General features: G+C 40.7%; 1 protein-coding gene across 6 annotated transcripts in view; it reads left to right on the forward strand.

Moving 5' to 3' along the window:
- Positions 1–15,380, forward strand: part of LOC127365901 (phospholipid-transporting ATPase IH-like) — a 34,309-nt gene that overhangs the window by 14,242 nt on the left and 4,687 nt on the right. For 2 of the 6 annotated variants that reach the window (XM_051404464.1, XM_051404465.1), the window contains exons 7-30: positions 1,077–1,180; positions 1,290–1,340; positions 1,481–1,545; positions 1,661–1,742; positions 1,857–2,007; positions 2,114–2,311; positions 2,439–2,612; positions 3,285–3,451; positions 4,446–4,517; positions 5,592–5,665; positions 5,841–5,944; positions 6,696–6,877; positions 7,375–7,608; positions 8,127–8,304; positions 8,403–8,505; positions 9,024–9,169; positions 9,584–9,643; positions 10,639–10,766; positions 10,856–10,991; positions 11,523–11,546; positions 12,554–12,619; positions 12,906–13,009; positions 13,108–13,273; positions 13,912–14,026. In XM_051404464.1, the coding sequence (XP_051260424.1) occupies positions 1,077–1,180; positions 1,290–1,340; positions 1,481–1,545; positions 1,661–1,742; positions 1,857–2,007; positions 2,114–2,311; positions 2,439–2,612; positions 3,285–3,451; positions 4,446–4,517; positions 5,592–5,665; positions 5,841–5,944; positions 6,696–6,877; positions 7,375–7,608; positions 8,127–8,304; positions 8,403–8,505; positions 9,024–9,169; positions 9,584–9,643; positions 10,639–10,766; positions 10,856–10,991; positions 11,523–11,546; positions 12,554–12,619; positions 12,906–13,009; positions 13,108–13,273; positions 13,912–13,989 (2,847 nt within the window). In that variant the 3' untranslated portion in view covers positions 13,990–14,026. The remainder of the gene's footprint in view (positions 1–1,076; positions 1,181–1,289; positions 1,341–1,480; positions 1,546–1,660; positions 1,743–1,856; positions 2,008–2,113; positions 2,312–2,438; positions 2,613–3,284; positions 3,452–4,445; positions 4,518–5,591; positions 5,666–5,840; positions 5,945–6,695; positions 6,878–7,374; positions 7,609–8,126; positions 8,305–8,402; positions 8,506–9,023; positions 9,170–9,583; positions 9,644–10,638; positions 10,767–10,855; positions 10,992–11,522; positions 11,547–12,553; positions 12,620–12,905; positions 13,010–13,107; positions 13,274–13,911; positions 14,027–15,380) is intronic. The other 4 variants (XM_051404463.1, XM_051404461.1, XM_051404466.1 and 1 more) reach the window with 3 other exon arrangements.

Consider the following 15,380-nt stretch of genomic DNA (forward strand, 5'->3'; position numbering starts at 1 on the left):
CTTCACAACATTTAATTATCTATATATATTTATAAACTGGATATTTTTGGCTTTGTTTGTTACAGTTTTTAAACAGTTTCCACATAGCAGACATTTGTATCATATTGACTTCATCAATACAGATAATTAATCGCAACAGTTTGGATGATTAATTTAGAGCTGCCACTAAGAAATGTTTTCATTATTGATAAATCTGGAGTATTTTCTCCGTTAGTTGTTTGGTCCTTAAATTTTTTTTACAAACAACAAATATAATATTCACATTTGAGAAGCTAGAATCACTGATTTTCTTGGCGTTTTTGCAAAGAAAATTACTTAAATGATTAATCAGTTATGAAAAGAGGTGCAGAGTAATTTTCTGTCGATCACCTAATCAATTACTCAACTTATTGTTACAGATTAAGTAATCATTCAGGTCCCTTTTTAAGTTCCAGCCTCTCAAATGTGAGAACTTTTCTTCATCATATGTGAACTGAATATCTTTGAATTATTCAGACGAGACGAGCAATGTGAAGATGTCACTTAAGGCTTAAGTAAACTGTGATGCCCTTTTCAGTATTTTCCGGCATTTTCTGACAAAGATTAATTGATAAACTAGTTAGAATATTAATCAGTAATGAAAATAATTGGTTGTTGAAGTCATACACATGAACACAGACACACAAATGCATAATAGCGTAGGTGACACATGGTCACGCAAAACATTTCACATTCTCACTTCTCCTCTGATGTTCATTGATGTCACTCATACGAGGATACGCATGGTTGAGCATACACACACACACGCACACACATATATATCCCACAGAGTAGCGTAGAGTACTCCACCCACCCTCCTCATACATGCCCTGGGGGTGACCCCCCGATGTGCTCACCATCCCAGCATGCTGTCTTCTGCTGACCTGGGGAGCAGTCTATAACAGCTCACCTCCCCAGCTCTCTCTCTCATTTAGAAAATCTGCTGGAAGCCAGGCTGAGGAGTCAAATGAACCCTGCTCTCATTAGTGGCTGTGGGTGACATTTTCCTCTGTTGTCTGCTTCTTCTTCTTCCCCCTTCCTTCACCTTTCCGTGTCAGACCTATTATGCTGTACCAGATACGATGGCCTTTAGAACGGAGCAGGAGGTGGATTCGCTACATGCCACTATTGAATGTGAACAACCGCAGCCTGACCTCTACAAGTGAGTCACTGACGCATCTCTGCACACATATTATCAGCTACAACCTCTTAGAAGCAGATATGCCCTTGTTGCTTTTTTTGATTTTATTTTGCTTTGATTTATTTTGCAGATTTGTGGGACGCATCAATATTTACAAGGACAAAGAAGAGCCTGTGGCAAGGTGTGTGCACTTTCTTTTGTAGGCAGATACTTTTAGTTTTGGGGTATGCTTTTTACTGGCAAAGCCGACTCCTTTGCTCAATGAATCAAATGTCTGTTCCTGAAATAAAGACAGCCAAGGATTCTGTTTCATTCTTGCAGACCACTTGGGGCTGAGAACATGCTCCTTAGAGGAGCCACACTGAAGAACACACAACGTATTTATGGTAGTAACACTGTGATTCACTCTGTTTCTTGTCTCTGTTGTCATGTTTGAGAAACGTTAGAGGAAAGACCGATGGCATTATTGTCTTGAAAACTCTGAGTTTTCTCTCCCCTCAGCTGTTGCAGTCTACACTGGTATGGAGACCAAGATGGCACTTAATTACCAGTCTAAATCTCAGAAGCGCTCCGCTGTAGAAAAGTATGATTAACATCCCAAATGCTTTCCCTGCTTTAGATTCATAGTCCATCAAGAATAGTTTTTAGAGGATTGGTATGTTTCTTCTTCCTTGACCTTTACTCTGTCTCTCTGCAGGTCGATGAATGCCTTCCTGATAGTGTATCTGTGCATCTTGATCAGTAAAGCAGTGATCAACACTGTTCTGAAATACGCTTGGCAGTGGTCTCCCGATCGAGACGAGCCCTGGTACAACCACAGGACTGAGAATGAGCGTCAGCGCCATGTGGTCTGTTCACCAACTTCTAACTTAAAAACACAGTCTTGACGCCCAGTCTCAAATCTAATTTCTCCAAAACCTTACGTCTTTTGTCCTGCTTCCTCCACTGCTTTAGGTGATCCGAGCATTCACAGACTTCCTGGCCTTCATGGTCTTATTTAATTACATCATCCCCGTGTCTATGTACGTGACGGTGGAGATGCAGAAATTCCTGGGCTCTTACTTCATCACCTGGGATGAGGAAATGTTTGACGAAGAGCTGGGAGAGGGAGCTCAGGTCAACACCTCCGACCTGAATGAAGAGCTGGGACAGGTATACATACACACATACACACACACACACACACACACACACACACACACACTCATACATATAGCATCTGCATTGAAACTACTTGCAGACGTTCCCTTACCATATCCTTTTCTTCCTTCCCTCCCAGGTGGAGTATGTGTTTACTGATAAGACGGGCACTCTGACTGAAAACAACATGGAGTTTATTGAATGCTGTGTCGATGGGAACGTCTACATCCCACATGCCATCTGCAACGGCCAAATCCTCAGCGCTGCCTCCAGTATAGACATGATTGATTCCTCACCTGGAGGATACAGGAGAGTAAGTATGTGTGTTTGACAAAGTAAACAGGCTTCTAAATCCAGCCTGAATAGACTCTTGGCTGTACTAACTCTGCAACCAAATAGGGATGGAGAGGAGAGCAAAGAAAACTAGTGTGCCACACTTGAAGATTAACATGTCACGTTGTCAGGCAGGAGGACTATTAAAGTAATTATCTCTGACATTTTGATATAAACAAATGTCTGTTTTGCTCATTTTCATTGCTGATAAACGCAGCAGGGGTACAGCTTGTGTTCAGTTCACGAAAACACCTAAGTGTTTGCTGTGTCTTACATGGGAAAAAGTCCTCTGGTACACAGAAAAGTGATGAGTCTTGTATTTCTGGCAGTGGCAACAGTGATTTGTTTAGATTTAATAGAAGAAAAATTGTGCAGTCAGCATGAACAGCAGTAGCCACCACAAATGACCAGAGAGAGAAAGAAGATCACTCCCTGCCAAAACCTTGCAGTTGCAGAAAACTTATATATGCCACTTTATAGCTTTGTAATTCTGGGAAATCCAAAATAGAGCAGCAGTGTTTTAATGCATCAAACATGTCCATAAAATGATTAAGAATCCATTATAAACACCCAGAAAGAAAGAAATTATGAACATCTGTATTTCATTTCAGTGTTGCACCTTTGAAATGAACCTAACTGTTTTTGTCTGTAGGAACACGAGGATCTGTTTTTCCGGGCACTGTGTCTGTGTCACACGGTGCAGGTAAAGGAGGAGGAGACGGTGGATGGCATCAAGAGGGGCATCCACCAGGGCCGGCCCACCTCCTTCTACATCTCCTCCTCACCGGATGAGGTGGCTTTGGTGGAGGGAATGAAAAGGTAAGCACTCAAAAAACACACACAATTTGCAAAATTACTTTGCAGTCCTTCAGGGGGAACAGGACACTGTCTCTTTTTGTTTTGTTGGCGTTGCACTTGGGCAGATTGGATTTGAAACAGAAAAAGCTCTGACGTTCAGCTTCAATTTTAGTATGTTTACATCCACAGTGGGGTAAGAACTGTAGCCCTTCGGTGCCCTGAATTTTAGGGGACCAAGTTAAAGATATTCAGTGTAACATTTCTGCATTAAAATGTCTAAAAACAACTAGACCTATGTTATATTTAAAATAATTTTATACAGGTATAAAAAAAGAAAAGACTTCTGGGGAAGCACAAGATACATCAGAGAGGAACGAAGTTGGCGAATGTAACAGGAATAAAATGTTAATACATTACCTCATCTGTGAACAGATCAGATATCAGATAGATTTTCATTGGCAATGGTGGTTGTTTAACAATGAAGACTGCAGCTCCCATTATCCAACATTACTGCTGCTGTGCCAGCTATTATGTTGGCAGAGTGGGGTCCCGTCACAAAACAGGTCCTGCCAAAAAACAGGCCACAAAAATGTCGAACCAAAACGCTGGTGATGAATGGTAAAATGCTGTCTCACAGCATCATAACCTGTTTTGTTGTGTTTTGGCATTACATAAGCTGAAGAATTCAGGGCTGTAGTATTCAAACTGGACTGGATTTTATTTGATCTTGCCCACAACAACACTGAGCAATAAGTTTTTGTGCTATTTTCGCTCTGAACGTGGCCTTAGACACATGTAAGACACTCGGTCCAACGTGCCTGATCACAGGGGGTTGCTTTCACGTATTGCTTTCACAGATTTGAAGTACGGTAGAAAGTGTGTGTGAGCTGGGCTCAGGTTACACTAAATGCGTCACAAACACCTTTAGCCTTTCCACATGAGTAATACTGCATAGTGTATTTTAATACTTTCTGTCAGACTTAAATTAATCCTTTCTCTCTGTCTGTGTTGCCAGGCTGGGTTACACCTATCTGAGACTGAAAGACAACTATATGGAGATCCTCAACAAAGATGATGAGATTGAAAGGTTGGTCTGTTAAGAGTCTGTTGTGGTTACACTAAAAGATAAAACGGGGAGTAATTCAGTTGATGGAGCTGTGGTCACACATCAGCTGCCTGGAGAGAAACGGCTCTTGGATTGTGTTTCACATTTTCAACACGGGTTACAAAAACCTGAAACCCCAAGAGAGTGGGCAGACTGTTGTTTTTAGGAACTGTTCAATCATATCCAACTGATCTGTCACAATAAAAGGCAGCACGATTCAATCAGAGAGTGGTTTGGGGGAAATTGTCTAATGTTTTGACCTGTAGGAAGTGTTCCTGTAACCACCCTCTCTCTCCATCACTCTCTGCAGTGGCCTGTCAATAGTGAGCTATTTTAAGTAAGCGAGTGAGCTGGAGAGGGGAGGGGGGTGCATCCAGCAGATAGGAGGGAATGGGGAAGGCTAAAAAGGTTCTAGAGTATTCTCACACTTACTGTTTTTTGCTGTTTATCTGAATCTTTTGGCCATTTACACGAACTACCAGTATAAAATGTACTTAAAACAGATCTCTGTATGTCTGTTTTGTGGTTCACTTCCTTTGAATTACAGTTTGCATATTAACAAATTTAAGGATTTTCTACAGTTCTCAGAAACAGAAACAGGGATCGTGCAGTTATAAGTGGATGTAATGACACTGCAAGAGGCACTGTTTGCAAGTGATTTACAAGAAATTATAGTGTGAAATTACTAAAATAACATCAATACTCATTGTACTGCAGATGAATAAGGCATCCTTGAAAATCCTGATTACCTGGGACCTTGCTTTCTATTTTTGATATTACCTTTTTTTCCACATCAACACATTAGAGTCCATGATAATTACATACCAGACTTCAACAGAGAAGTATGAACAGAACATAGAGTTGGTACTAAAAATATATCAACTATAAAGAAAGGCTTTAAAAAAGGGGACATTGTGCAAGGAGTTGGTCTGAAAAGGACAGATTTTTACATCATTTGCACGAAAAAAGCACTAAAGAAGGTGAATGAATATATGAGCAGTAATTAGAAAGTTAACAAAGACAACCCCCTTTACGCCAAGACTGTCTCTCCCTCAGGTTTGAGCTGCTCCACGTACTGAACTTTGACTCTGTGAGGAGGAGAATGAGCGTCATAGTCAGGTCAAGCTCAGGTAAGATCGTACACAGAAGCATGAAACAGATATCAATGCTATGTTAATACATTTTATAAATCCATGATCAGACCCTAGATTGTTCTAACAGTTTGTTTAAAATGTTTCTTTGTGTGTGTGTGTGTGTGTGTGTGTGTGTGTGTGTGTGTGTGTGTGTGTGTGTGTGTGATCTCAGGAGAATACCTGCTGTTTTGTAAGGGGGCAGACTCGTCCATTTTTCCTCGGGTTGTGTCTGGGAAGGTGGAGCAGGTGAAAGCCCGGGTGGAGCAGAACGCTGTCGTAAGTATTCAGTTTGTCCATTTCAGATATATAATGGGATCAGGATATCAGTGTATCCTCGTCAGCTTCTATCTCATTTGAAATAATTTCATAAACACAAGGTTCATAAAACAGATTCATTGATGGGTCACTGAACCTGTGACCTGTGATTACCTAAATGCTCCTGCCAAGAATTTAATTTAGCAAAACATTGAGTGCATATAGAGTTAATTTTACAGCTATTTTAAATTAGATTTTTTTAATTACAATAAAACATTTCTGAACAACAGCTTCTTATAGAAATCAATGTTTTTATAATAACAGTGGATCAGTGATTCATGTGTAATGTGGAAAGGATTGATTGTTTTACCTGCTGATCATTATCACCCACCTCTGCAGTTCCCCTGAGCTCATCTTTCAGTTCATTGCTTTGCTTTTACGGGCCACAACTTTTGGTTTTGGCTCAGTACCAAATGTCAGACAGACAAAGATAGCAACTTGCTGGTTAGCATAATGAAGCACTCAGCAACTAAAGAGCCAAATACTTCCCCTCAAAATATATCTAAAAGGAGAACGAAAATTGGACTCAACATTGTCGGTTTGGCCAGAAACATAACTCCAGTTAAATGCAAATGTGTGAAAAAAAAAAAAAAAACTGTTTGCTCACACGTTCACTATAAAAACTTTATAAGGTGATAATATATCAGTATTGTGTTTACAGCTTGTTACGCTGCATTAACATTTCACCTCTCTCTTCTTCGCTGTCACACAGGAGGGGCTGCGGACTCTGTGTGTCGCTTACCGGAGGCTGACGCAGTCCGAATACGAGGAGGCATGTCATCACCTGACGGAAGCTAAGCTGGCCTTGCAGGACAGGGAGCAGAGGCTGGCGCAGGCCTATGACATCATTGAGAGGGACTTTGTGCTTTTGGGCGCTACGGCAGTAGAGGACAGGTTGGTCCCCATGGAGAGAGAGAGAGAGAGAGAGGGAGGGAGAGGGAGGAAGGGAAAGATTTAAAAACAGTGCAGCAGCAGCAGGGGGACTGAAAGGAAGATTAATGAGTCATGAAGTCGTCCTCAAAGTATTGTAATGACTCATGAGGGCAAAAAAGATTCAGTCTGAGCTCTTATAGGTGACTTACTACTAAGACTGCTGGGCCATTTGTTTCCTTTTTTTCCATTTTATGTTCTGCAGTGTTCAAATATTAGATGTGCTTGTGCTCCAACAAGGTAGACTTCAGTACTGACCCGCAAAGGTAGTTTTCCCTTACTGATCGATTGGCTGCCTGTCAGTTTGACTTGGTAGCAGATAAACTAGTGATGGGTAGGGCCGGGGGTGGTCATGCATTGATAAGTTATCACCAGTTGATAATTGATTGATTGGACTTTTGATGGATGCTTTAACCTACCCCACTGGAGGCTGAGACACTTATTGACTTATTGATGCGCAGGCTCCAGGAGAAAGCCGCAGACACCATTGAGTCACTGCACAAGGCTGGGATGAAGGTTTGGGTCCTGACAGGGGACAAGATGGAGACGGCAGCGGCTACCTGCTACGCCAGCAAGCTGTTTCGTCGCAGCACCCAGATCCTGGAGCTGACCAAGAAACGCACAGAGGAGCAGAGTCTGCATGATGTTCTGTTCGAACTGAACAGAACTGTTCTCAGACAACGCTCTATGTCTGGGTATGACATAATGCATGTGTTTATCTACAGTATACTGGGGCTGCAACTATTGATTATTTCCGTTAGTGATTCATCTGCTCGATATTTTCTGCTTCTGTTTGGTTTATACAACAGCAAATGTCTATCACAATGTGACATCCTCAAATGTTTTGTTTCAATCAGCAGTCAACAACCTAAAGATATTCAGTTTACCGAAATTAAAGTCAAGGGAAAGCAGCGGACGATCACATTTAAGAAGCCAGAACCATCAGATTTTTGGCATTTTTCCTTGAAACAATTCATTGAAATAGTTGCTTATTCATTTTCTGTCAATCAACTAATCAATTATTTGATCGTGCAGCTCACCATTACACATGGTAAATGTTGTGTCCACGTTTCACTTGCTGTAATCACATAGATCATATTATATTTGCACTTAAAATCTGGTTATTTCAGTAGAATATCAAGACTGCAGACCGATCTATAATAGGTTAATGTGAAAAGCTCCCTGTTGATCTGTTTGTGATATATTGTTCCAGGTTGTCAGTAGACTGCCTCGACTTCGGTCTGATCATCGATGGGGCCACTCTGTCTGCCATTCTAAAGCCCAACCAGGAGCGCGCCGGGACAGGCAACTACAGAGAGATCTTTCTAGAGATCTGTCGCAACTGTAGCGCTGTGCTCTGCTGTCGCATGGCACCCCTGCAGAAAGCACAGGTGAGAGAACTGCACTTCACTTTACTTTAATATACTCCAGGCACATTCCTAAATGACAAACAGTGGTAGTGACGGAATTGGTGTTTTTGTTTCTTTAGATTGTGAAGCTAATTAAAGCTTCAAAGGAGCACCCCATAACTCTAGCCATCGGCGATGGAGCCAACGATGTCAGCATGATCTTGGAAGCTCATGTGGGAATTGGTGAGCTCATCCATTAATCTATGAATTATTCTGTTTCTATTAGAGCCCAAGTTGTTTTTTAAAGCCCATACTTTTATTGATATTTGAGAGTAAAACAAGCCTGATGACGTTTTTTTTTTTACAGAAACAAATCAGGTAAACAAACATTTTTGGCAAGAATTCCTGAAATTTGGTGATCAGTTTGCGACAGATATGTACTGAGACAGGATGTTTAACATTTGTCAGTAAACAGCAAATATAATAGCAAATTCTGACTAGAAAACCTCTCTTGAAATTCAATATTTTTAATATTAAACTTGATTTTAAGAATGATTACATATTGGTACAAATTAAGCCAATAAAACATGTATGCTCTTTCTTTGTGCTTATCTGCCAACATATACAATTTATTTGTAATAAGCCCGTATTGGCTCACTTATATACTGTAAATTAATTGACTCTTTCTTGTGTTACACTTAAATTCTTGTATTACTTTCCTGATCAGATCTTATGTAACCAACCGCTTTATTTCCCCTAAGGTATCATGGGTAAAGAAGGCCGACAAGCAGCGAGGAACAGTGACTATGCCATCCCGAAGTTCAAACACCTGAAGAAGATGCTACTTGTACATGGCCACTACTATTACATCCGAATTGCTGAACTTGTTCAGTACTTCTTCTACAAGGTACAAGACGAGTGCCTTATGTACTCCACTGGCTCACACATTTTAATCACTTTATCGTAATTCCCGGTGAAACACTGAGTTACAAAGAACCAGATTTTGCAGCTACTCTGACAGATTACCGGATTCATGAATCCCTGGTGCAACATTCTCTCCTGGATTCATGGCTACGATGATCAGTGTGGGCGGCTTCCACAGCAAGCATTGCCTTGCCCTGCCAACTGATTCATTTTTTCTTTTTGGCAGGCCAGCTCTTTGCGGCCCACTCAGTGAGCTTATAGCACACAATCTCTGCATAAACAGAAATGTGTAGATAGTAGCATTTTTAGATTCTTCAAATCTCTTCACGTGTACTTGTCATAAGCTTATCACTTTCTCCATTTGTTGTTTTCTTCTTCTCCTCTCGACTCTTTCCAGAATGTATGCTTCATCTTCCCTCAGTTCCTGTATCAGTTCTTCTGTGGGTTTTCCCAGCAGGTAAGTACTTAATACTGTGATAGGGCTTAAGCCTGCTAGCACATACTATAGTATGTACATCTTTACATATCCTTACAGTATTATGTATTTAACTAGCTTCATATAGTATTTCTCTCTTAAATGTTTATTTTTAAAGATGCATTAATTCATATTTTAATGGTAAAAATTAATCAGATGATTATGTGTAATATGAAAGGTGTTGCTTTTAAAAGACAAACCCACAGAGAATCATCACCCTACCCTGCAGTTCCCCTCAGTTGAGCATTTTCACCTCTTTTAGCAAATAGTTTTGATTTTACGGCCCACAAACTCCAATCAATCTTCTGGCTGGAGCAGACAGCTCTAATAAACCAACTTCATGGTTCCCGTGCGGCAACTAGGTGGTAAAAAGCAGAACATCTAGCAGCTTAATGACCAGATATTATTCTGAGGAGTTGGTAGAGACCAAAACAGAGCTAAAAGAAGACTAGAAGGACTGAATATTGTACTTACAATTGTGTAATATACAGAACCACAACTCTGAATTAACGCATATGTTGCCCTGTATCTGATATATTTGTAAATAGGCAATTATTTTATGTTCAGATTTGAACAACTTTATAAAATGATTTGATGGTGATGTATTCAGGGTGTTCTGTTGCCCCCCAGTGGCCAAAACAATCAATTAATTTGGGAGGATCTAATGGTAAATGTTTTCATTAGTGTATACTCACCTAAAATAAGAATTGTTATGTTTTTATTACCTTCAAATTAACTGTTTTTATCTATAGAGGAAGCGGATGTTTTTCAGAACAGATACACCAAACACTGGCTGTAGCCTTTTGAGTTTTTCACTTGTTTCATAGTTTCTCCTTTGGAAAGGAAGGGTGGCGCAAGGGAGTTGCAATCTGCAATTACACTGCTAGATGCCACTAAATCCTACACTGGTAAACTTTAAGATGGCCTTTCGGTTCCAAATGTCTAATGTCGTCTATATTGTCTTTGTCCCTCTGCAGCCTCTGTACGACACCGCCTATTTGACGTTATACAACATCAGCTTCACCTCACTCCCCATCCTCCTCTACAGCCTAGTTGAGCAGCACGTCACCATGGAGACACTCAAGAGGGACCCCTCCTTGTACAGGTGAGGTTGAAGAAAAATGTTTATTATTTGTATCTTTTCCATGACTTTGTTTGTCGCTTTTGCTCAACTGTTGTTTTTTTCTTCCTTAGGGACATAGCGAAGAACTCCCTCCTCCGATGGCCTGTCTTTCTGTATTGGACATGCCTGGGTGTGTTTGATGCTGTTATCTTCTTCTTTGGTGCCTACTTCCTGTTTGACAACACCACCTTCACCAGCAATGGCCAGGTGAGCCTCTGTCTCTATCTCAATGGAGGCAGTGAGATGTGTAATTTTGTGAAACGAGTAGAAATAGAGCAGTTACAGAGCAGCACTAGGTGTCCTTTAGGGAAATTAAAAGAGGATAATGGACACAAAGTTAGTGCTTTCTTTACAAAACCTCATCCATCTCCATTGGATTCTCATGAAAGAGGAGTTAAGTGTTGACTTTGTGGTCATGTTTTTGTTATGATGGGATCTGTAACAGTAAGGTTTCTGTCCCAGGCCCCCCTTATAGGTCAGCAACATTGGATCTCCATTCATATCGACAACGCAATAGCATCTTTCTCTGTATTGTTAATTTGTATCATGTCAACTGTTTTTGATTGCCTTTGGTCCTGTTTTTTAAGTTGAAACATCCTGAAACTCATTTTACCCTTTGTCCTGATTCCTTTCTCTTTTCTTCCCCCTCTTTCTCTCTGCTTCCCCTCTCTTTATTTTGCTCCTCTTCTTTTTCTTCTTCCTCTTCCTCTTCTTCTTCTTCTTCTTCTTCTTCCTCAGCTTATGACCACCAACACACAGATGGTAAGCCTGTCTCCCTCCCTGTCAGCTCTCTCTGTCTTTCACGCTTTTTTAGTTCCTGTCGTACCGTTTAAGCTTTCAGTTTGACCGTTTCATCCAGTTTCATCCCTTCTCACTTCACATCATCCATGCACTTTCATTTGAATGTATAGTTTTCTAGTGCTCCATTATCCCCCTAATCTCTGTAAAGCCCTGAATCCTGCACAGTACCTGATCCTAACAACTCCACTGACATGGTAGAAACCTTAGACGCTCCCCCACATTACCCTTGTGTTTCGTTGTGGTAGTAAATAGAGTATTGCTAGTATGTATTATAAATTAAGATCCAACATCTGTTTGTTGTTCTGTCTAATGTGTTTGTGCATCTGTGTATGTGTGTGTGTGGGTGTGTGTGTGTATTTATATGCTCATGTATTTGTGGTAGCAGTTCTTGGGGTTGGTTGGTTTTTAATTTCACTGCCCCAGCATCCAGCGGGTGGAGGGACTGTTTTCATCCTGTGTACTTTTAACAAACAACAAAATAAAAAAAAGTTTTAAAATGGAAATCCACACAATTTTCTTCATCCATAAAGGAAAGGATTAATGAATGAACAAATTCTAGCTAAATAGGTGTGTTGGCACCAGCAACCAGCTGTGTTTAATAAACTCCCCTGTTTCTTGGTCTTGATCTCTCTCTCTCTCTCCCACCACCCCCCCTCCCTACTTCATTCTCTCCCTCACAACTCTCATTCCATCTGTTCACTCCCGATGTCTGCACAAACCTTTCTAGGATTTCAGCAGCTAGAAAAGTGTGGTGAAAAGTGAAAATATTTTTGGTTTATTGGCCCCAATGTTTAAAAGAAAGTCCCAGAGAATACTCTTTTTTTCTCAACAGATCACCTCTCACCTTTTTTGTGCACATACATGCACTGTAAAACCATAGGGTGTTCACTAATCCATGGATGCAGGGTGATAGGGGGTGTGTGATTGACGTGGCCACTGACCCTAGTCTTCCTTCTCTTCCCTTCCAGATGTTTGGGAACTGGACCTTCGGGACTCTCGTCTTTACTGTGCTGGTGTTCACCGTTACGCTCAAGGTGTGTGTGGGCATATCTTCAGAAATGCTTAGTGGTGGGTTGAGGGAGGGTTGGAGTGGTCACTCTCGTCTATTGTATTGCATAAACCCTCCATTTAAATGAGTTCATTATCATTGCACCTGTTCCTGATTGTATGCGTGGACAAGCTTGAGGCACACATGCTAACTAACATGTTACATCGACTGCACTGGCTGCTTTGTTTGCACAACAGTAAACCCTAAAGGCAAAGTCATTGACTTCATTGACAGCTTGAGTGTTTACTATGTATATATTCCGTTTGTTTCAGCTTGCCTTGGACACACACCACTGGACATGGATCAATCACTTTGTCATCTGGGGGTCACTGCTTTTCTACGTTATTTTCTCTCTTCTCTGGGGAGGCATCATTTGGTATAATATACTTTGTTTTTACGTGCATCTATAACCTTTATGTTGATTAGGATTAGGTTTCTGAAAAACCCTTTCCGGTCTTTTCTGTTGCTGCTCAGGCCCTTCCTGAACTACCAGAGGATGTACTACGTGTTCATGCAGATGCTGTCCAGTGGTCCGGCCTGGCTCAGCATCATCCTGCTTATTACGGTCAGCTTGCTGCCAGATGTCATCAAAAAGGTCCTCTGCAGGACCATGTGTCCCACAGCCACCGAACGTGCACAGGTATGATCTTAAATTGTCTTGCTCCTTAGTTAGGTTTTAGATTATTTCCAGGAGTGACCTCTGATGGTATTAACACAATGCTTTGCTAAAACCATTAACCAATGACTAATTAATGCTTTCCCATTTTAAAGAGCCGTACATTTCAGTTCACAACCTGAAATGACCTGATATAGAGAGTAGAAATCTCTAAACTCTTAGCTGATACTTAATATTTTGACAGTAATAAACCATTTGAGTAGGCAGTAAATCAATCCCACTCTATTAATCATACAGGAAGAGCATCAGGATCCCTAATAGCTTTGAGCAACAGCATGTTTTAGAATGACTTCCTGTTCCCTGTGGCTTAGCCTCGCCATCCTGTGGCGCAAGCTTCACCATGAATAGAAAAATAAATGAAAGGTCTAACATATTTCTTCCTGCTGTGCTTTCTTCTCTTTTCTCCCTTCTCGCTTTCACCCTAATGGACCACCATGATCACAATTCACACCATCTTCCATCGTTTCTTTCTCCCTTTTCCTCTCATTTCATTCCCCTCCCTCTTCATTACTGTCTGCTCTCTCCTATTCTCTCTTGTTTTCCCCACACTGCTACTGTGACTCTGACCTCTGCACTCGCTTGCTCTTTTGGGGTAACTGCAGTCCTCTCGCCCGTGCCTTACTGTGGAGCCATCCACCATCTTCATGCTTTCTCAGTCCTCCAGCAGAATGAGTTTCTGATTGGCCCAGAGAGACAAGAGAGGAGCAGGAAGAGGAGGTGACTCTCTTTTAAGCCCTTATGCATGGTGGCATGTCCCAGTGTAAACTACTTATCATTGTCTCAACACCTGGATTAATGTGAAACTAACTACTAGGGCACTGTTGATGACAATAGTGACACAGTGTTTGGTTTGCGAGCCAGGATAGAACTGTATATTTTCCTCTTATACACAGTTTCCTCTCATTTGTGGAGTCAACGTTTCAATTACATGTTTCATGTGTTTTGTGTCCAATTTTACATTAACTGATTTAAATTGCATGCACTATATTGGGTTTTGTCATGTTTTTCATGTTTCTCACATTGTCTTGTAGTTTTAAATGATTTTGGTATGTGTGAGACCACAGTTTGTTTGTAAGAAACAGATTAGGCTAATTTGCTGAATTTATTCACTGTAAAACATCGGTTTGATGTTTATTATTTATAATATTTATTTATTTATAATAGTAATTTTAGAAATTTAGTAATTTTTTTAAAGCAAAAACATTCTAGACTATATATTAGCTATCAAATAACCTAAATTAGATTTATAGCACAGATTTGCAGTCCCAGCAGTGGGGTTGACAACCTCATTTCACAAAGTATGCATCAGACTTAGCTCTGAAGTGTGTCCCTAGTGATCAGATCACAGTTGAACGCTGGTAAATACAACTGTGCTTAACCCAGTCCACCAGTGCCGTCACAGTGGCATCTAATCTGAAGACAAATTCAGAGTTGGTCAGGGATGTGAGTGACAGATATGTAGTATACTGAATGTGTCATCACTGCTCTGAAAGCCTGCCATGTCAAATTCTTAATGTGAGGAGAATGACAAAGCTGCTATGCAAAATGTGTCACAATTTCTTGGTTTAAGCCTAACAAACAGAACAATGTTTTGAGGTCCATATCCTTAGTAAGATACCAAAAAGTGGCACCAATCCTATTCTGTAGCTGCATGGACAAGTAAAAATATGTAATTTTTCAGTTCAGGAGTGGTCACAGTATTTACAGGGGTGAAATCCGATCAAAAGCGATCATTTGAAAACAATTTTGAGCTTCACTTAGGAGCCAGGTGTGAACCACAGTCAGTTTCAACTTAATCTATAGACACAGGCTGGAAATACACTCAGCTGCCAGTTTATCAGGTACACCTAAACACCTAAATATGATCAGTGGACCAGTGTCTAAGATTTATCAGCATCTAGCAGTGAAGTTGCAGATTCACATTGTTTTGACAACATGGGAATGAGTAAAAAAAGGCTGTAAAGTGTTTAGGAGAAACTACGGTGGCCATAGAACTTGGCGGACTCCACAGAAGGCGTCTGTAGATAATCACTACTCATTCTACGGTAACAAAAGGGATTTCTATATTCAG

The sequence above is a fragment of the Dicentrarchus labrax genome, unplaced genomic scaffold (genome assembly GCF_905237075.1).
Source record: "Dicentrarchus labrax unplaced genomic scaffold, dlabrax2021, whole genome shotgun sequence".
Taxonomy (NCBI): domain Eukaryota; kingdom Metazoa; phylum Chordata; class Actinopteri; family Moronidae; genus Dicentrarchus; species Dicentrarchus labrax.